Below are 21982 nucleotides of genomic sequence, written 5' to 3' on the forward strand. Positions count from 1 at the left end.
AGAACCTAGAAAAATACAGAACACAGCTGAATACGGTAAGTATAGGCAGTTGGCAAACAACGCCAAGAAGAAGCATTTCTCTCCAAAAAAATACATGCCTCTGCCTTTGATTCTAAGCTGTTTGCCAGTGTCAAAAAAAAAAAAAAAAGTTACTATAGTGCATGCCCCTTATGACAGTGATTTTTTCACAAATTTCTTGTGTCTGAAAATCGAGGAGATATGTAGCAATTTCTTGACATGGCTCCCTAGTCTAGTCACTCCAGGTATTATAACTAGGTGTCAGACCTAGTGATGCAAAAATTAAAGTAAATTCAGCATTCTGTGCTTTAAATGTAATTCAAATTGCCCTATTAAAGTTAATTAGAAAAACCATTTCCCCCATGTGGTAAGAATCGTGAATTTCTCATTATCAGAAGGTTCAGTATCTGACCTTATGAAAATATCTATAAAGATGAATTTAAAAGATTCCGGTGTTAACCCCTTGGAAATTGCAAGTTATAGACCATTTCCTCACTGCCTTTCATGACTAAGCTGACAGAGAAGGTGGTCCAAAAGTAGTTATGTGACTACCTGGAAGAAAATGATCTTCAAAATTTAAAACAATACGGATTCTGAAAAAAATCATTCTATCAAAATGTTACACCTCACCATCACTGACATAATACTGAGAGATTTCGACTGTGAACAAAATTACCTACTAGTATTATTAGATCTCATGTCAGCGTTTGACACTGTGGACCACAGCATAATGACAACACATTTGACTGAATTAGGAGGCTCAGGTCAGCCAATAAATTGGTTTCAGTTTTTTTGAGCAATTGAAAATTCAAAGTGATTCTGAACAGCTCTAACTGGACTGAGGTAACAAAAGGAGTGCCACAGGGATCGGCTCTCTCTTGCACACTATTGTGTATCTCTCCTCATTGTGTGAACTGCTCGAAGCCCTAGTCAATCTTTAGCATGTACGCCGCAATCATCCAGCTGTTTTTCCCATCAAATATGCTATGACAGAACTAGGTATCTATCTAAAGGCCATTCTGAAATGGTTATGGAATAACTACCTCTCACTAAATGTAGCCAAGACAGAAATTCTTTACCTATCACACAGGACTGAGACCAAAAAATATTACCTTTGCTCATGCGCTCCACAGTGGGTAGGGATTTAGGTCTTTCCTTGGATAGAAAGCTATCAATGTTGACATATTAAAAACCAGATTAAAGTCGGCTACTTTGGGTAATTGCCAGGTTCTTGTGGCCTGGTTTTGGCCACTGTTGGAAACAGGATGCTGGGCTTGATGGACCCTTGGTCTGACCCAGCATGGCAATTTCTTATGTTCTTATGTACTTCAAACAAAGAATGTTTAAAAAATAAATTTAAAAAAACCCCTTAAACCCTTACTAGAATCAAATGATTTTCATCTTACCTTGCAAACACTTCTTTTCAAATTCTGTCTATTGTAATTCTTTACTCTTAGGAATTCCAGCAACACATCTGAGGACCCTACAGTTACTCCACAATTCTGCAGCTACAGTTCTAAAGGGTCCTCCAAATGCAATCATAACAAGCCCCCCCCCCCACCCCCGTACTCTGTGAAGTGCACCGGCTCCCGATCTATAGAATTCCCTATAAAGTTATGACCTTATTATCTACAACCCAGAAACAGTATCATTGAGTGCAAACCTACATATGTACACTCAACATGCTAAAATCAGCAAACACGGGTCTCAGATGTCACATCAATTCATCAAGCTCACTTAGGACTGGTACAGGACACAGCAATCTCAGTAGCCTGTTCTATACTCTGGAATACAATGCCAGTTTCATTACGAACAAAGTCATATATGAGAAAGGTCAAAGTAGCTCTAAAACCATGGCTATTTAATGAAGCGTTTAAAGAATAGTTGCAAGCAGAAATCATCTAAAGGGTAGTAAAAGGAGGCAGCCTGTAAATGTCTGAGTTTGATCAGACATTTGATGTGGGGGTTTTTTTTTTGTTTTTTTACTTTTATGTATGTTTGTTAAGATGTATGTTTTTAATTAATGTGTAATGGAGAAATTACTTACCTGATAATTTCATTTTCCTTAGTGTAGACAGATGGACTCAGGACGAATGGGTATAGTGTGCTCCTGATAGCAGTTGGAGACGGATCAGATTTCAATCTGACATCAGCCCTAGTACATATACCCCTGCAGGAAGTGCAGCTCTTCAGTGTTTAATTAACAGGGTTATAAAGTTAATCAAGTTATTCAAATTATTCAGTCATGCATATATCCACAATGCTTTTCGAGGAGAATACTGAAGAGCTGCACTTCCTGCAGGGGTATATGTACTAGGGCTGACGTCAGATTGAAATCTGATCCGTCTCCAACTGCTATCAGGAGTACACTATACCCATTCGTCCTGAGTCCATCTGTCTACACTAAGGAAAATGAAATCATCAGGTAAGTAATTTCTCCATTTCCTAGCGTGTAGCAGATGGACTCAGGACCAATGAGATGTATAAAAGCTACTCCCGAACCGGGTGGGAGGCTGCCCATGACCCACATAGTACTGCCCTTGCAAATGCTGTGTCCTCCCGAGCCTGAACATCCAGGTGGTAAAACCTGGAGAAGGTGTGGATGGAGGACCATGTCCTCGGCGGGTGACAGCATCTTGGTTTCCACCCAGGACACTGCCTGGGCTCCAGCAGAATGGGCCTTGACTTGTAAAGGCGGTGGCTTGCCTGCTTCTACGTAGGCCGCCTTGATGACGTCTTTGATCCAGCGGGCTATGGTTGCTCGCGAGGCCGCTTCCCCTTGCTTCTTCCCGCTGTGAAGGACAAATAGATGGTCCGTCTTTCATATGGATTCCGACCTTTCCAGGTATTGGACTAGGAGCCTGCCGACGTTGAGATGGCGTAGGCTTAGAGTCTCTTCCGAATTCTTATGCTCATCTGGCGATAGTAGCGAGATGGTTTGGTTGAGATGGAAGTGAGACACCACTTTGGGGAGGAACAATGGAACTGTGTGTAACTGGATGGTTCCCGGGGTGAGTCTGAGGAACGGCTCTCGGCAGGACAGTGCTTGTAGCTTGGAAATACGACGGGGCGAACAGACTGCCAGCAGGAAGGCTATCTTCAGTGTTAATAGTCGGAGAGACAGGTTGCGGAGAGGTCTGAAGGAGGTTCCTGCTAGGAAACCAGGACCAGGTTGAGGTTCCAAAGAGGCACTGGCCACTTCAGGGGTGGTCGGATCTGCTTGACTCCTTTCAGAAAGTGGGAGATATCCGGGTGAGAGGCTATGCTGCCGCTCTCGCTCTTGGTTCCGTAGCATGACAATGCGGACACCTGTACCTTGATGGAGTTGAGAGACAATCCCTTCTGTAGGCCATTCTGCAGGAATTCCAAAATCGCAGGAATTTTGACTGAGCGTGGTATGATGTCTCAGTCCTTGCACCAGGCTTTGAATACTCTCCAAATCCTTATGTATGTTAGGGATGTGAAAAACTTGCGTGCTCGGAGTAGGGTGTCAATTACCTGCCCCCGAGTATCCGCTCTTCCTTAGGCGAGTCCTCTCAATGGCCAGACCATAAAAGAATCGAGCTGGATCCTCGTGGAGGATCGGTCCCTGTTGGAGCAGGTCTCTGTGTGGAGGTAGCGGAAGGGGGCTCCCTGTCAGCAGTATTCGCATGTCTGCATACCACGGTCTTCCTGGCCAGTCCGGGAAGTACTAGTCCCCTGTGGTGTTCTATCTTGTGGATGATTGCGCCCAATAGGGGCCACGGTGGGAAAGCGTATAACAGTCTCCTGTGGCCAGGGTATCGATTCCCTGGGACTGGGGTTCCCGCCTGCGGCTAAAGAAACTGGGTACTTGGGCGTTGGACCGGTTTGCCAGGAGGTCCATGGTTGGTGTTCCCCAATGGTTTACTATCAATCGGAATGCTGTGGTCGACAGCCTCCATTCTCCTGGGTCTAGACTTTCTCTGCTGAAAGTCTAGTCCACAGCGACGCTGTCTTTCCCGGTGATGTGGACGGCAGAGATCTCTTGAAGATTCACTTCCGCCCATGACATTAGGAGGTCTATTTCCAGAGACACCTGTTGGCTTTTGGTTCCTCCCAGATGGCTGATGTAGGCCACTGTTGTGGCGTTGTCCGACATTACTCTGACCGCACCTTAGGCAGGCTAGTCTGACTGCCCGGGCTTCTAGGCGATTGATGTTCCATCCTGACTCTTCTTCGTTCCATTGCCCTTGGGCGGTTAGCTCCTGGCAGTGTGCTCCCCATCCTCGTAGGCTGGCATCCATTGTGAGTAGGATCCAGGTTGGTGAGGATAGTCTCGTTCCCTGGCTCAGATGGGCTTCTTGTAGCCACAATCGTAGTTGGGCCCAAACTCTGTCCGGGAGCTGAAGACATATGGTGTAGTTCTGGAACAGTGGATTCCATCGTGATAGCAGTGAGCGTTGTAGGGGTCTCATGTGAGCTCGTGCCCAAGGCACTACTTCCAGTGTGGATGCCATGAGGCCGAGGACTTATAGGTAATCCCATGCTGTGGGGTGAAGTTTGCTCAACAGGGTTCGTAACTGGGTCATCAGTTTTGATCTCCTTGTTGGTGTCAGGATGACCTTGTCTTGTTTGGTGTCGAACCGGACTCCCAAGAATTCTAGAGATTGGAAGGGCTGCAGGCAGCTCTTGTATGTGTTGACAACCCACCCGAGGCTCTCCAGTAGAGTTTTGACTTTGTTGGTTGCCTGGTGACTTTCCTCTGGGGATTTTGCCCTGATCAGCCAATCGTCTAGATAAGGGTGCACGCGGATTCCTTCCTTCCTCAGTGTTGCTGCCACCACCACTATGTTCTTGGTGAACGTCCGGGGTGCAGTGGCTAACCCGAAAGGTAGTGCCCGGAACTGGTAGTGACAGACCAGGATCGAGAAGCGTAGAAAACGCTGATGCTCTTGATGGAGCGGAATGTGTAGGTAGGCTTCCGACAGATCCAGGGATGTAAGGAACTCTCCCGGTTGTATTGCCCTTATTACCGAGCTTAGTGTTTCCATGCGGAAGCGAGGAATCTTCAGGTGATGGTTGACCACCTTGAGGTCCAGGATGGGTCTGAACGTTCCTTCTTTCTTGGGGATGATAAAATAGATGGAATAATGTCCAGTATTTATTTGTTGTGGGGGCACCGGTGTTATAGCCTCTAAGGCTAGCAGTCTGGTCAGTGTAACTTCCACTGCCATCCTCTTGGAAGGGTCGTGGCAGGGTTATTCCACAAACTTGTCCGGAGGGAAGTGGTGGAAATCCAGGTAATATCCCTCTTGAATGATGGTTAGGACCCACTTGTCTGAAGTTATCGCGACCCATCTTTGGTAGAATAGGGCAAGTCTGGCCCCTATGGCTTCTTCCTTTGGACGGGTCTGCTGATTTTCATTGTGGGGTGAGGCTGGGGCCTGAGCCCGAGCTGGCTCCCCTTTTGTTGTGCTTGTTCCGAAAGGACTGGCTCCGGCCTGCGGGGTGGGTCGCTTGATATGTGCTTCTATATGGGTTGAAGCGCTGTGATCCTCTGCCCCTGAAGGTTCGGGGGAAGGATCGCTGGTTTCTCTTATTCCTGTCCTCCAGTAGCTGCGGCAGTGGGGACTCGCCCCATTTGTTGGCTAGTTTCTCTAGTTCGCTTCCGAACAGGAGTGTTCCCTTGAAAGGCATCCTTGGGAGTCTCGTTTTGGAGGATGCATCGGCTGACCAGTTTCGGAGCCAGATTTGTCTTCTGTGCCACGGCAGATGACACTCCTCTAGCTGCAGTGCATACCAGAGCAGAAGCGGCATCCATGAGGAATGATACTGCTGGTTCCAGGGCCTCCCCAGGAGTGTTGTTCCTGGTCTGGCTAAGCAGGCGCGTGTCACCACGGCACAGCAGGCTGCGATCTGTAAAGTCATAGCAGAGACGTCAAAGGACTGTTTGAGGATAGATTCCAGACATCTGTCTTAAGCATCCTTGAGTGCTGCTCCTCCCTCCACCAGGATAGTAGTGCGCTTCGAGACCACGCAGACCATGGCATCCACTTTCGGACATGCCAGGAGATCTTTGGCAGCTGGGTCCAGAGGGTACATGGCTGCCAGAGCCCGGCCCCCTTTGAACGTAGTTTCTGGGGCATCTCATTCCAGGTCAATTAGTTGCTGGACGGCTTATAATAGTGGGAAATGGCGGGAGGTCTGACAGAGTCCCTCTAGTAGTGGGTTCGTCTTAGGTTCCCCCGAGGCACTTGTGCCTGGGATAGCAAGCTCTTTTAAGCTGTGTGTGACCAGGACCGGAAGCTCGTCCTTGGTGAAGAAGTGTCTCATGGTTCGGTGGGGCTCTGTCCCTGGGAGTTCCCCTTCCTCCAGGGGTTCTGAATCCTCATCCGAGTTGTCTGTGTCCCCGAAGATGGAGCTTCTGGGCGGTGGGATCACTTCCCTGGGCATAGAGGGTCCCAGGATGTTGAGGTCCTCTGGTGGAGCCTGTGGCCGTATTATAGGAGGTCCCGGTTGCATGTGGACGAAGGTATGCAGACCTTTGAAGAATTCCACCAAGGAGATAGATGCTGGGTCTAGACTAAGGGGCGCCCCATTTGAGGGGGGTCCCGCTGTGCAATGCTAGGTCTGGCGTACTGCTCGAGAGGTTGGAACCTGGTACCGGCTGGGGAGGGCCATGAGTTGGATCCCCTAGGGCCTCTTCGCACTGTGTACACAGGGCCATGGCCTCCTCATGCTGTGCAGCTCTAATGTGGCATGCTGGGCAAAGGCCCTGAGCTTTGAGTTTCTTTTCTAGTGGTGCCATGGCTTGTGCGCGTAAGATACAGTTGTGCGCTCCGGTGCATCGAAGTTGTGCGCTTAGGTTTGGTCCGCGCACAGATCGAAGTTATGCACTCTGCACAGTAAGCGTGTGGCTATGCGCGTCGCTTGTGCGCACGGCTCGGAACGGCAGACAGGGTGGCGAACAGATCAAAATGGTGACGGCAACCATGCGGACAATATGGCGACCACCTCGGAGGACCCTCGGATCTGACCGGTGTCTAGGGCAGATCAACCCGGTGGCACTGGTGCCAGCTGGCGACCTGTGCGATTCCTTGAGTTTCGGCGCTTCCCGGTCTCGTTCCGGGCGGTCTCCGGCTGCGGGGGGGGGGGGGAGAGGGAAGATATCTTCACCACTGCGCTTGAAGTTGCACCCGCTGCCTCTCAGCTTCATCTGATGTCGGGGGCTAGAGTCCCCACCGAGGGTCGGCCGCCGGAACGAGGCTTACCTCCGAGGGATCGTGGAAATCACCTCGAAATTCTCAGCTGGGGGAGGGACCCAATGGGTGTCACTGCAGGAGAGCGGGGCTCGTCTGTAGAGGTAAGATTTCTTCTTATTTTGGTTTTCTTTGGTAAAATTACTCTAACGCTGTGTGAGAGTGTAGAGAGTCCTTAACTGCTATGGAGACGGAAAATACTGAAGAGCTGCACTTCCTGCAGGGGTATATGTACTAGGGCTGATGTCAGATTGAAATCTGATCCGTCTCCAACTGCTATCAGGAGTACACTATACCCATTTGTCCTGAGTCCATCTGCTACACGCTAGGAAATTTATTCTGTACACCGCAACAATCTGTGGAGTGAGCAGCACAGAAATGCTTAGGGTTTGTCATTGACTTTACATAGTCAATTTTCACAGGACAATTTTCAAAGTCATTTACCCAAGTAAACAGCAATTTGCTAAGGTAAAATTAAGACTAATCTGAAGAATGTCCCTCCTCTGCCCAGCTAAAAGAGGCTTCCACAGAATGTTTACTTTTAGACAAAGTTAAAAAGAAGTATTCCCAGAGGAGTGAGTGAATGAGAGTGTGAGTGTGTATATGAGGGTAAGATGGGGGAATGTTTAGGTCAAAGGAGGAAGATGGCATGCATGCATTTTCAGATGCATGCATTTTCAGATGCATGCATGCATGCTATTTGACTCCCCACCCAGCCCATCAGCAGGCGGCTGCTTGTACAGCACATACTCTGCAGTCACTAATTTTCAAAGGGAAACAATGTGGGTGGCTTCCCATTTGAAGACTGACCGCAAAGTACATGGGTTGAAAGTGTCCGTGTACTTTGCAAACAATGTGGCTATTCAAAATTGCCCACTATTAAATCCAAGTTAATTACTATTATTCATGTAGCCTGCCAGACAGATCCAACTACGATGGTCCTGCCAAAGACCCAGCTGACCCACTAAATTATAGCCAGATAAACCAACCCAGCCACTGCCCCTTTTTCCTTCTCATCCTTACTCTCACATTGCAGTCAGCTGGCACCAACCCTATTATTCCCTATGGACTGTGGTGTTGCTAAGGTCATCCTTCCACTAGCTCTTTACTTTTTTTCAACTACAGATCCTGTGTGCTTATCTCATGCCTTCTTGAGGTCTTGTCACTATTTTAGCATTCACCACCCACTCCAGGAAGATATTCCAAGCACCTACCTCTCTTTCCATGAAAAAATATTTCCTGGTGTTGCTTCTGATTCTTCCCTCTCCTTGGAGACTCATATCATGACCCTTTTTTTCTAGAATTCCCTTTCCTTTATTAAAAAAAAAAAAAAAAAAGTTCATTATTTTCAATGGTGTGAAATGTAGGACTAGGACTAGTAGCAGAAAAATACTTGGAAAACTTGGATACCAGCCAAAATTTATGTATTTATTTAAAGGCCTCAGGAATTTTTTCTTCTTTTTTTGGAATGGGGCATTTTGTTGACTTTTTCTCTTATTTTTCATATATTTATAATTTTTGGTCTCTAATTTTGCTTTTCTTTGCTCTCCCCCTAGGCACTTTCTCCCTCCAGGAAATCTTCCCTCCCTCCCAGCTTTATCTCCTGCTTTCAGGCATTCTTCCCACCTTTTCCTTCCTCCTACATTCTTGGCATTATACCCCCCCTATCCTTCAGCTTCTTCCCCTCCCTTTATGTGGCTCAGTAGAATCTCTTCCCAGGCTCTACCATCTGCAACAGTGGTCACATCCCTCCTCGAACCTGTCTTGCCGATGGCAGTTGTGGCTGCATCTCTGTAGGCCTGGATCCATCCGTTTCTCCCAGGATCCCACCAGCAGCCTCTTTTTCCCAATCATATTTTAGGTATCTGAGATTTTTTCAGCTTTGATTAGGCCTATGGCAGAACTTAGCCCAAACTATGGACCCAATCAGTATAGTTAAGCAGAAGTTATCATGCATCAAGTAGGCTAGATTGATTGTATTGGCTCCTAAACACTTGATATCTTGAAAAGCACTAAAATTCTTCTCTAAAGCCTCAAAGCATTTAAAAAGTTTGATACCCGATTTAACAAATAAATACCACTTATAAAGCAATGCAACGGAGAAAGAAAAGCAGATGTCTTGGGTTTTTAAGAGCCTTAACTCCCATGAGGCGGTGCAATGATGCAGGTACCCTGCAGAGACGGAAGGCAGCATAAATGGTCTGCTTTCTTTTTTTTTATACCTGGCATTCTTCTACCTGGTTTTGGACCAGTAACTGAAAACAGAAAAAGATAAAATCTTAGAACCAAAAAGGTGCTAAGAAAGGAAGTCTGCATAGCTGAGAAGCAATGGACTGCTTTGAGTCCCCTCTCCACAGTAGTTCGGCAAGTGATAACAGTGAATGGTTCTGTACACTATGAAACAAATCTTGCATGGGAAATTCAAGATTTCCTGGTGTGCTTCACTGCTCATTCTTCTTAAACCCATAATTTTTACCACAGTAGAAACAACAAAACAGCCCATAATCATTTTGTCACACAATTCTAAATACTCCCCACCCCCAAGCAGAACTTTGATGTACATACGTGCAATGTAATTTTGTAAAAACAGTTACTTTCAAGCTGTACACTTTATATAGCCCCTCTATCACCAGCTCCCACCCACGTTCATTTTACAGAACTAGATACTTGCTATTCACTGCTCTGTAATAAGGCTCAGGGGGGGGGGAGGAATCTGATTATTTTTGTCCAAACCATAAATAAATTGTAGTAGAAGTCCATGGAGCTTTCTCATTTTCTCAATAACCAATGTATGCAATTAATACACAATATACCAGAGGTTCTGGACCTCTTTGGCCAGAACCCACAAAAAAGTTCTGAAAGACTTACAGGAATCAAACAAAAAAAAAACCCCCAACAAAAATTTACATGAAAGAAACAAACAGTAGGATTAAGTTGATTCTTCATAAACCTGGTTCCAATCAGTTCAAATTCATTTTTAAATCCAAATTATTTTTTCTAACCACTAATGTGAGATAGATCTCATAACTTAACATCTGAAGTTTTGAGGGTGTTCTTTTGCCTTGCAGATGTGTACACACATGTTCAGGAATGATGGAAGGACGCCCCCAATGCAAACATAAGTCAACACATGGACCATGTTGGGATAAACTCCATGGTAGCACTTTTTTTCTGACTCCTGATGGTCATGGGAGTCTGTGGCACCTGAATTTGTTTTGAATGCAATTTTTTAAAATCAATTTTGGCCAAGAATGGACTTTTAATGAACATTTATAGTTATGAGATTTATCTCAGACAGGTGACAAAAATAATTTGGACAAAAATTGATTTTGACCAATGTTCAGAACTGTAGATTCATGAAAAACCAACATATATTTCATTATTTATGATGTTCTTTCCTTTTAAAAAGTGTTCCTATTTCAGCGAGTTTTTCATGCTAGATTTATTGTACCATTCACCTGGGTTTATCTTATGCTGAGCCCTACAGGTATGTCACAAAATAAAGTTCTAATTTGATCACCCAACCAGGCATCGCACAACTCAAAAGTACAGAGCAAGACAGCTAAGCAGAAATGTATATTTAAATATGTAGCATTATAACTGGAAAGCTAGACTAATACTGAACTTAATACCTTGAGATGTTGGGTCCTAAATAGGCAAGTTTGGGAATGACTTAACAGGTAAGATTAAATTTCACCTCTGAAATTTCTTTTCCTTGAGTCCTTCTTGACAGTCCTTACACACAGGAATTTCCCCTCCACAGCTGCCAGAAGCAGAGGATGTGCCTTTTTCTCATGCGATACCCAATAAGGACAGTGTGGTCCTAAGCAATTGCCAGTAACCTTCTGTCAAAGCACAAGCGGCAACTGTCCTATCCTAGATTAGAATGCCATGAATAAAAAGAGGAGCAGGAAGGAAAAAAAGAGTGAAAGTGATTCTCTAGCTCCCTTGCCTTGTGCTTTCCTGCTCCATCGCACTTTATTCCCACTGCTCCCCCCACCCCCCCACACACACACACACTTGTTTTTGGAAAACAAAGGGGAATATGAGACTGGAGTCTTTATTCCCCCATGAGGGGATAGCGGTTGAAAGTATAGCAACAAAAGATAGCACCCTAGTTCCTAGGCTGTGCTGGATTCTGGCAGCATAGTATCCCCAGGTGGGTCTTGAACTGGTCTAGCAGGACTCAAGGAAAGGAAATTAACAGGCAAGATTAAATTTCACCTTCCTTATCTTTCTGCTACACTAGGCTTTGTATGATGAAAATACTTCAGTTACTTTCCCTGGGTGTGAGGAAGACAGTGCTGCCCTGAGGATGCCCACTCCAAAGACAGTGTCTGCCTTGGCTTGGATGTATAGTCTAATGTTAAGTAAAGGAATGCAGGGAAAAACCAAGTGGCTGCCTTACAGATGTCTTCTGGAGCCACCAATAACAACTCTGCCCAGGATGCTGCCTGCATTCCAGTAACACACACATGGAGCACAGCTGGTGCCTAATTGCCCCTGAGTAGGTATGCTGAGAAGATGGCGCCTCTGATCCATCAGGCTACTGAAGCCTTTGAGGCTGCGTATCCCTTTTGCAGGCCTCCATATAAGATGGTTGAAGAGCCTATCCATCTTACGAAAAGTTTGTAACCTTTAGGTACCTTAAAACTGTGCACTACGCATCAGATTGCCCATTTTGCAATTATCCTTAAAAGGCAAAAGAGAAATCACTTGATTCAGGTGGAATTGAGAATCACCTTAGGTAGAAACGAAGGAAGGTGACAAAGTCTGGCAAAAAAACCCAAATAGGGTCCGTACATGAGAGAGCTTTTATTTCCAAGATATGCCTAGCAGAACAAATGGCCAACAGAAAGGCTGACTAAGGATAGGTCCTTTAGAGATGCCCGACTTATTGGTCAAAGGGTGGGGCCATTAAGGCTCTGAGAACTAGGACGGATGAATACATTTTGCCCCTCTGAGGAAGCGTGTTATGTTCAGACGTTTGGCTACTTGCAGGCCCTTAACTGGCCTTCTATAGCAAGATATAGCTGCCTGTTGCACTTTCAGGGAGCTAAGTGAAACTTTTGTCCGAATCTTTTTGGATGAAGTGCACAATGTAAACAATGCCTGCCCTCCCATGAGGAGGTCATGTGTGAGACAAACTCTCAAACAGGTGCCAGATACGAATGTAAGCTACGGACCTGGAAGAATTTTGAGTCTTCAACAGTCAAAATGATTATAGGGGAGTAGCCTTGTTTACCAGGCATGCCCTCTCAAGGAACAGGCTGCAAGACAAAATGGGGAAGTTTTCTATTGGTACTGGGTCTCTTCATATCAGCCCTTTCATCCTGGGGAGATGAAATGGATCTCCCACCAATAGCCTTATCAGATCTGCACACCATGGCCTCCTTAATCAGTCTAGAGCCACCAGAATTACCAAGGAAGGACAGTCATATTCTTTTCAGTGTTTTCCCTATCAAAGGATATGGGGGGAGAGAGGAACACGTATAAGAACACATCATTCTTCCAAAGTTTTATCCCCTCTGGAGCCTATTTCCTTCTGTTGGTTGAAGAACCTGTCCATTTTGGTGTTTGCTCGAGTCCACTGATAGCAGTCCTCACTGGTATATCACCATCTGAGATGCTCCTTGACCGAGTTTCCATTTTCCAGCTCTGTTTCTGCTGAAAAAACAAACAAACACCCCCCCCCCCAAAAAAACCAAACAAAAACAAAAAACGGCTTGAACATTCTCTATTCCCACAACATGAGATGAAGATAGGATATGTAGGTTCAGCTCTGCTCACCTGAACAGCATGCTTGCTTCTGCTGCTAATGCTTGACTGTGGGTACCCCTCTTGCTTGTTCATGTATGGCATTGTCTGACAGGAATTGGATCGCCCTTTTATTAATGGTAGGAAGAAATGAAGAGCTCACCTGATGGCTCGTTTCCAGTCTATCGACCATGTCGATTCCCTCTTTACCCACTGGCCCTGTGTCACCTGGGCCTGGCAATGCCCACCCCAGTCAACTGTGCTAATGTCCATGAGTTAGGTTCAAGGGCTCCAACCATTCCAGACTTCTTTTCACTGTCTGGGGTGTGGGAGAGGAGACTCGTAGTCTCAAGACTTGGTAGACCACCGAGACAGGAGAAATCACTGAAATGGCCACATATGTACTATGACCCATAGGACTAAATCTAAGGTAGATATCAGCCCAAGAGATGAAGACAGTTCCAAACTTTAGGTGCCTTTTGCGCCTGGAAATCCTGTATCTGGGTTATCAGCTTGATCATTCTTTTTGTGGTAAGGGTCACTCACCCATCTGCTGTATTGAAGAGGGCCCCATAAAACTCCAGAAAATGAGTAGCATATACACTGCTCTTTGCATAATTTACCACCCATTCTAATTGTTCCAAACACTGAACTGTACTCAAAGCTTGTTGGCTTTTCTGAGAGGACTTGGCTCTGATTAGCCAATCGTCCAGGTAGGGATGAACCAAAAAACCCTGCTTGCAGAGTGTTACCATTACTACCACCATTACCTTGGTGAAGATTTGTGGGGCAACTGCAAAACCAAAGAGGGCAGCTTGGGATTGAAAGTGACTGTTTAAGACTCAGAATTGGAGCAAATATTGGTTGGTATGTCATACTGAGATATGAAAATACTTTTTTTTCCATACTGGGTCAGACCAAGGGTCTATCAAGCCCAGTATCCTGTTTCCAACAGTGGCTAATCCAAGTCACAAGTACACGGCACGTACCCAAACATTAAATAAATCACAAGCTACTATTGCTCATTAATTACCGTAATAGTTTATAGATTTTTCCTCTAGGAACTTATCCAAACCTTTTTTAAATCCAGTTAAACTGCTGTAACCACATCCTCTGGCAATGAATTCCAGAGCTTAACTATGTGCTGAGTGAAAAATAATTTTCTTCAATTTGTTTTAAATGAGCTACTTGCTAACTTCATGGAGTACCCCCTGGTCCTATTATCTGAGAGAGTAAATAACTGATTTACATTAGCTTGTTCATGTCCTTTCATTATTTTGTAGACTACTATCATACCCCCCCCTCAGCCGTCTCTTCTCCAAACTGAACAGCTTTAACTTCTTTAGCCTTTCCTCATAGGGCAGCCATTCCATGCCCCTTATTTTGGTCTCTCTTCTCTGCACTTTCGCCAGTGCAGCAATATCCTTTTTGAGATGCGGTGACCAGAATTGCACACAGTATTCAAGGTGATCCAGGGATATCATGAACTCTCCTTTCCTCACGGACATGACAACCAAACAAAGCATCTCCATTCAAAAGCAAGTTACTCGGAGACACCGACTGATCCCTTTTAGATCAAGAACAAGGCAAAATTCACCATTCTCCTTTGGGACCACAAATAAATTGGAGTATGTTCCTCGTCCTTGTTCCTCGATAGCCTGAAGATCCTGTAGCCTTGACAATGTCGCTCATATAGTCTCTCTTGATCACAGTATAACATCTGGCTGGCTGCATGTCAGTCCTGTCACCGACTGCACTCACCCAGGATACCGTCGCACATCTTCGCGGCTCCCTGGCCACCATCTGAACTTCGCTGCTAAGGCATGCACATGCACCCTAGCTCCCAGTATAAAGGCCTTGTGGTAGGAAACATCATTCGGTGCCTCCTGATGAGATCTAGGACATTTAAATACCAGTAGGATCCCTGGATCTTTGTCTCAGCACCAGGTCCTCCTGCCTAGTTCACACTGCATGTTGTTGTGTGTGTTCTGTTTTGTCTCCTGCCTTTTTTCAGTTCTGCCTTTTTTCTTGGCCGACGACTCCTCCTGTCTGCATCTTGTCTGTCCTGGCCCTTGTCTTCTTGTGCAGTTCTTTGACTGGCTTCCAGTTCTGACCTTTGCTTTGGATTCAGACTTCATTGTTTGATCTCCACCTGCCCTAACCTCTGCATGGATCCTGATGCTGCTTGAAATCCACCTGCCCTGACCTCGGCTTGAACTCTACCTCTGCTTCTTTGCTGCCTGCTCAGACTCTGGCCTGCTACCAGGCTCTGCCTGACCACTCTCCATGGAAACCTTGCCTAAAACCTGCCGACCCTTGGAACCCAAAGTTTCAACTTGTGGGGAATAGGGTTGGTATAGGTGAAGCCTGGACCTCATCCCAATTAGAGTGCATTTACCTACCTTTGACTTGGGCCTGGTGGGTTCACCTGCCAGGCTGCATCAACCACAACCACAGCCAAGGGCTCGCACTCCATTGCAGAGAGGTGCAGGGACAGGCCATAAAAGGCCTTGGGAACTGGAACCACAAGTTCCAGAGTGTACCCTCTTTGAATAATGTCTAAGAACCCATTGGTCTAATGTTATATGGGTACATTCTGTGATGAATTGCTGGAGACAGCTGCCTATCATTGAGATGGGTGCCTGGAGCCTACGGTGAAATCTTTGCCCTTTCTAACTCCTTGGAAGGAATGGAAGAGCATTATCCTCTTTTAGCAGCAAATTCATTAGTTTGCTCACCACAGACGTCAGACTAACTGGCCTGTAATTCCCAGCCTTCTCCTTACTTTCACTTTCATAAACAGGAACCACATCTGCCCTTTTCCAGCAGCATCGAAAATGTCAGCAACAGAGGTGCCAGGACATCTCTAAGTTTCCTATGTACCCTCAGATGTATCCCATCCAGCCTTGTCATCTTATCTACTTTAAGTTTAGATAGGTCCTCACAAACACAGCATTCTGAAAATCAATTGAGGGTTACCTTACTTCCAATCTTGTTTGTTTATGTGGTCCTGCTCCAGGCCCTTCAGAGTGACCAAACAAATACTTGTTAAGCAAGTTTGCGTTTTCTCCTCAGCCTCTATAAATTCCTCCCTTTTACCTTTGAGTCTCACAATGCTACTTTTGCGCTTCCTTCAATCACTAACATATCTAAATCACTAACATATCTAAAAAGTCTTGTCCTTCTGTTTTAACACATTTGCTATTTTTTCTTTTATTTGAATTTTCACATTCCTGACTACTTTCCCAGCTATGGTCACCCGTTTTCTTCTTTCTGCGATCTCTTTTAGTTTATGAATTCTAACATTTCCTCCCTTACCTTTTCAGCTACTTCTTTAGAAAACTATAATGGTCTCTTTTTCCTCTTCCCTTTATTTTCATTCCTAACAAAAAGATCAGTTGCCCTTATATATCTTTTAGTTTTGCTCACTGCCTTACTTCCCCTAGATTTTGCCATCCAGCTAATGACTCCTTAAGGTACTACTCCATTCTGAGAAAGTTAGTTTTCCTAAAGTCTAGGACCCTTAACATGAACCTTCATCTCTTGCATCCTAATACCGAACGACACCATCTCACTGGTTCAACTACAAGATCAGAAATGCTGTCCCCGTTGGTAAGCAGCAGGTCCAGTATCACCCCCCTCCTGTGTGGGTTCCATTACCAGTTGGCAGAACAGTTCTCCTTTTCACTCCCATTAACTAAAACATGTGGCCCATCAACCTCCAAAAAGCAGGCTGTGCGGACATGGAGAGAACTCATTTAGCCAAAAGAAGAGCTAGAGAACCACTGAAAGCCCCATAAGTCTCTCTCCCAAATGTTAAAACAAAGGGGGAAAGTGGGTGAAGCAAGTGAACCCATCATTATGGACCATCTCTCTCTATAAACAAGGGCAGAAGGGAGAATTTGATGTGGTGCTGGCAGCCAGCTCAGTTATTTTGGCTGCCGCATGTGCTGCCAGAGCTCCATCACTACTGCTTCCCCCTGCACTCAAAAGTGAGTTACATCTAGTGCTCAGTTTCACTCTGCCTGGGGATAAGCCAGAGGCTGAAAGGGTGAGGAGGTGCCGTGTGCTGCACAAAGTGGGTTCCCAGCTTTCTATGCCTTGTATGCCACCCATTACCTCTTCGGGGCTCAAAATGTAGCTAGGAAGAAGAGACATGCATAATTACACATAGTAATATAGTAAATTATGTCCTCAGAAAGGAGCTCCTATACGTTTAAGAGCCAACTGCTGGTGTGTGTCTTATTGCTGAAATGAGAGACCAGGTGCTCGCCTGGATCTGAGCATCTGGCAGTGGTTACTTTTCCATGGCACACCTGATAAGGTCTGAAGGCATACCGGTTAGTAAACACTGTTCTATCAGTTAGCCAGCACCAAGATCAGACTAACTGACCTGTCATAATCAGCTTTCTCCCTGCTTCCACTTTTATGAAGGGTGATATCTATCCATCTCTAGTCCTCTGGAACCAATCCTGTCTTCAAAGATATGCTGAACAGTTATCAAGGGAGCTTAACATCCCAGGAAAAGCGAGAAAAACAATGCTCTCCTTTAGGCAGTTTAATATGTACAGTACATACCTGTTTTACAAGTTTCAGTGACAGTTTTTCCTGTTTGTGAGCAGACAACTGTGCAAATTGAGGCCACATAACAGGTCATCACAGTCAAAAAAGGAAAAAATAGAAGACCCTGGTAAGATGCATCATGTTCATATTTACAAGTCAGGTACTTCTATGGTCTGAGGATAAAAGTTTGGTATCAAAAGAAACCAGGCAGAAGGACAAAACTGCAGTGTAACCAGGGGAGGATTGCTAAAGCAGCAAAAATAAATCTTGATTGCCAACAGCACCAGTTATATAGCAAACTCATTGGTTATGCTGTGCAAGCAGTATTCCAAGGCAAGTAATCTTGGATAACAAAGTCGAATGCTGGAATTCGTCTCGTGTCCTTGAGCTGGATTTAAAAAAAAACACAAAACAAAAAAAAAACCAAAAAAAAAAAAAACAGTACTGAAGATTACTGCACTAAATCCTCTCTGGCCAAACAAAGGGCACATGGCTGCAATTCAATGGGAGTTCACCTTCAATAAATATTTGTCACTAGTCAAAGTAATAAGCTGATTTTGGCAGATATGGTTTTCTTTCATAATGCAACGTCCAAAACAACTTGGGTATCCTGTTACCTTAAGAGTTTAATTTAAAAAATGCAGGAAGACCTGGGTTCGATCTCCGGGTCAAGTCTCCTGCTTTCCAGGTTGGCCAGGGCTGAGGATGCAACAGCGTTCACACCTACTGTGGGAAGTGGAATCCCAGTCCTTGTGCAATGCTCACCCCTAGTGGCCGGATGCAGTGCCCATGACTGGGTTCTGGAAGGAGCCCTGGTACATGCCCCTCCTTCCTCACCGCCCCCCCCCCCGAGCCACAATGTCTGGGCTGAATGATTGGGAGGGGTTGTAAAATTAAAAAAGGGGGAAAAACCCCACTTTGGGTAATTGTAAAAATGAAGGCTCACGGTACTGGATCCCAGCCCTAGTTCAGACTGGGCTGCAAGCTTAAAAGTGTAAACAGCCAGGCCCAAAAAGATAAAAGGATTTGATGTTCAATTTTCAAAAGGAACCGTTTGGAAAACGAGACATTTATTTTTGTGTAAAGAGTGCCTGTGTAGGTTCTAAAGTCAGTCCAGACAATGACTTTAACAAAATAAAAAAAAAAATGGTTGTGGATAAACAAAGTGTTGTAGTCCTTTTTCCTCTGTGCTTTCAAATGCCACAGTGTTACAAAGTAGTACAGTTATATATCCACCATTACATCTCATTAAACTGGTGCAGGCTGTTAAATAGCCATTCAAGAACCAGTTTAGTTTGTAACCCACATGTTACCAAGTTCCACAAAGAATTCTCTCTCCTGTATTTAAAACTCAGAGATCTGAAAGCAGCGCCACCTGACACCGGATGCCTTATTCATTTATTAGCTCAGTGCCCATCTTGTTACCTTTAGTCCAATTATTAGCATACCACATAGTGAAATCTAGCCTCAAATGCCTGAGGTTTAATGCTCTCTCTTTAGTTTCAATTTTATTCCGGAAGTCAAATTAAGCAGCGTTTTCAAAGATAAAGTTTCCACCCAAATATATGAAATCACCAAGGTGTTCTAAAAACTAAGAACGAAATGTGCTTTTCTAAAAGTACACCACAATCAAAAAACTGAGCACCATATGGCAAATGAATCCTAATGAATTACAGATAGCCATATATGTATATATATTTATTTATTTAACACTTTTATACACAGACATTAGTGGTAACATCATACCGGTTTACATCCGAACTAAAAAAAGGTGGAAAGTACATAAAACAGGTATTGGGGAGGGGCAATGAACCGAGAGAGGCCGAGAAGTAGCCGGAAACAGAGCATGGAAAAATATTATACAAATAACAGGTAATGTACTGCAAGTAACATGAAGCAGTAACACAAACTATATACAACGATCAGGTCAAAAGGAGGTTAGCATAAGGTTGAGGGAGGTAAGTGTCTAATCTGGGTAAGCCTGCTTAAAGAGCCGTGTCTAATTTCTTTTTGAATTTGGTGGTACAGGGCTCAAGTCGAAGAAAAGTGGGAAGTGAGTTCCATCGCGTGGGACCAGCAATGGAGATGGCACGATCCCTTGTAGAGGAGAAATGTGCCTTTTTAAGAGAGGGTACTTGGAGGGTTCCTTTATTGTTTGCTCTGATGGGTCGGTTAGAGCGTGTGAGGCAGAAGGGTTCGTCAAGCCAGTTGGAGTTGTGACTGTAGATGGACTTATGAATGAGGGAGAGAGTTTTATAGAGGATACGTGAAAGAATGGGGAGCCAATGGAGGTCTTTAAGGATGGGAGTGATGTGGGCTGATTTCCGGGCATTTGTGATGGCCCTCGCTACTGTGTTCTGGAGCATTTGAAGTGGTTTTATGGTGGAGTAGGGAAGCCCTAGCAGGAGGGAGTTGCAATAATCCAATTTGGAGGAGAGGGTGGCCTGAATGACAGTGCGGAAGTCATGAGGGTGGAGTAGGGGTTTTAGTTTTTTTTTAGGACATTGAGCTTGTAGAAGCCTTCCTTGAGGATAGAATTAATATATTTCTTTAAATTCAGTTGCTGGTCAAGAAGGACCCCGCAGTCTCTTACAAAAGGCTGAGCGGATATGGTAGTGAAGGCAGGATCAATGGAGATCGATGGTTTAGGGGTTTGGTGCTGGGATATAAGTAGCAGTTCAGCTTTGGTGGTGTTTAAAGCAAGGTGGAGGTTTGTGAGTAAATTGTTGATGGACGCAAGGCATGTGTCCCAAAGCTTCAGTGCATCAGATAAGTTCCATATATATATATGTATATATATGGAACTCATATGATTGCGTTTATAGAGACCTCATATGAAATATGGGTAAATGAAGTCGCTTGTTTGTGGTTTGTATTTCTGAAGCACTTGAGTGATCAAATGCCCATATAATATTTACAATCATAGGTCTCAATTTTTTAACTTTGTCATTTGTTTTGAAAAATATGTTCGATATAAACCAAAGACACTTATCTAAGCGCTTCATGTAGAGAATGCACTGCCCGACACGATTCGTGTTTCGGAGGCTTTCCTTCCTCAGGGGCTCAGGCAACAAGAGTATCATAACGAAGACTATGGGATAGATTTTAAAAGGAGCTTGTGCGCACGGTTCCCGGCACATGCACGTGGATGCACCGCTTTCATAACATGCGCATGCATTGGTTATAAAATCCGTTGGCTGCGCGCATGTGCGGGTGGTGCACGCGGGGGGGGGGTGAATTTTAGTAAATTACGCACGGCAACGCAATCGGGCCTCCCCCAGTTCCCTCCCAGTCTGCTCCAATTAAGGAGCAGATGAGGAGGGAACGTCCCTACCCCCCTCCCTAACCTTCCTTCCCCTTTCCCCTCACCCCTATTTAGCTATCCGAAAATTTTTATTCTTCTTCTTACTGATCCTCCCAAGCAGAAGTAGTTTCCGCACACCAGCCAGCTACCGGCGTGTGCTTCCCTGGGACAGCGGCTAATGGCCGCTGTCCCGGCCGGCCTCCATCCTGCCCCTTTTTCAGGGTCCAGCACTTGTGCACGTATTGGGACCTTCACGCATGGCCGGGCCCTTTTGAAAATGTGCAGGTCCTGGCCACGCGCGCAGGTCCCGATTTTTACGCGCACGGCCCTTTGAAAATTCACCCTTATGTCTCTTGGTTTGCTCAGAAGTTGCTCATTAAAGTTTGTGTAAAAAAGGTCAGTTATTATAACCAAGACACACACAGTCTCACTACAATATAATTTGTTGCCTGAGCCCCTGAGGAAGGAAAGCCTCCGAAACATGAATCGTGTCAGTGCATCGTGTAGAGAATGCACTGCCTAAGACAAGTGTCTGGTTTATATCAAACATATTTCTCAAAACAGTTCAAAAATTGTTTAAGAGACCCATGATTATAAATATTGTGTGGGCATTTGATCATGCGAAGTGGTTCAAAAATACAAACCACGAATAAGTGAGTTCAACATTTACCTATATTTCATATGAGGTCTCTATAAACGCAATCATACGAGATCCACATGAGTTACAGATCGATAGATATGGTAACATGAGTTACAGATCGATAGATATGGTAACATTTATAAAGTAAAATGTGCCTACGTTCCTCATAGCCTTGTCCTGTCACCAGCACCACTTTCAGGAATCTTCAAGCTGCTGACCCTTGTGTCCTCACCAGTGTTTCATCTCTCCTTTACTCCACTACATTGTCTGAGTCTTACAACACTATACTCTCCTTTGCTTCAGACACTCCTACCCCTCCCCCTTACTCATCCTGTAAGGCCCAGCAAAGCCCAGCCTTGGCTCACCCCTTGAATTCGCTTCCTACAATCCTGTGTCTGCTTTATAGAATGGCTCTGACAAAAATCCCCTGCCCATGTAGACTTCATACATTTCAAATTCATGTTGATCTCCTTCCAGCCT

General features: G+C 45.0%; 1 protein-coding gene across 4 annotated transcripts in view; it reads right to left on the reverse strand.

Moving 5' to 3' along the window:
* The window catches only part of SAMD8 (sterile alpha motif domain containing 8), a 120647-nt gene that overhangs the window by 30273 nt on the left and 68392 nt on the right, over positions 1-21982 (reverse strand). Inside the window, exon 2 of one of the 4 annotated variants that reach the window (XM_029609527.1) lies at positions 8453-8550. The exons of the other annotated variants lie outside the window; for them this stretch is intronic. Coding sequence (XP_029465387.1) covers positions 8453-8518 — 66 coding nt within the window. The 5' untranslated portion in view covers positions 8519-8550. The remainder of the gene's footprint in view (positions 1-8452; positions 8551-21982) is intronic. 4 annotated transcript variants of the gene reach the window in all.

This window comes from Rhinatrema bivittatum, chromosome 7 (assembly GCF_901001135.1).
Source record: "Rhinatrema bivittatum chromosome 7, aRhiBiv1.1, whole genome shotgun sequence".
NCBI lineage: Eukaryota > Metazoa > Chordata > Amphibia > Gymnophiona > Rhinatrematidae > Rhinatrema > Rhinatrema bivittatum.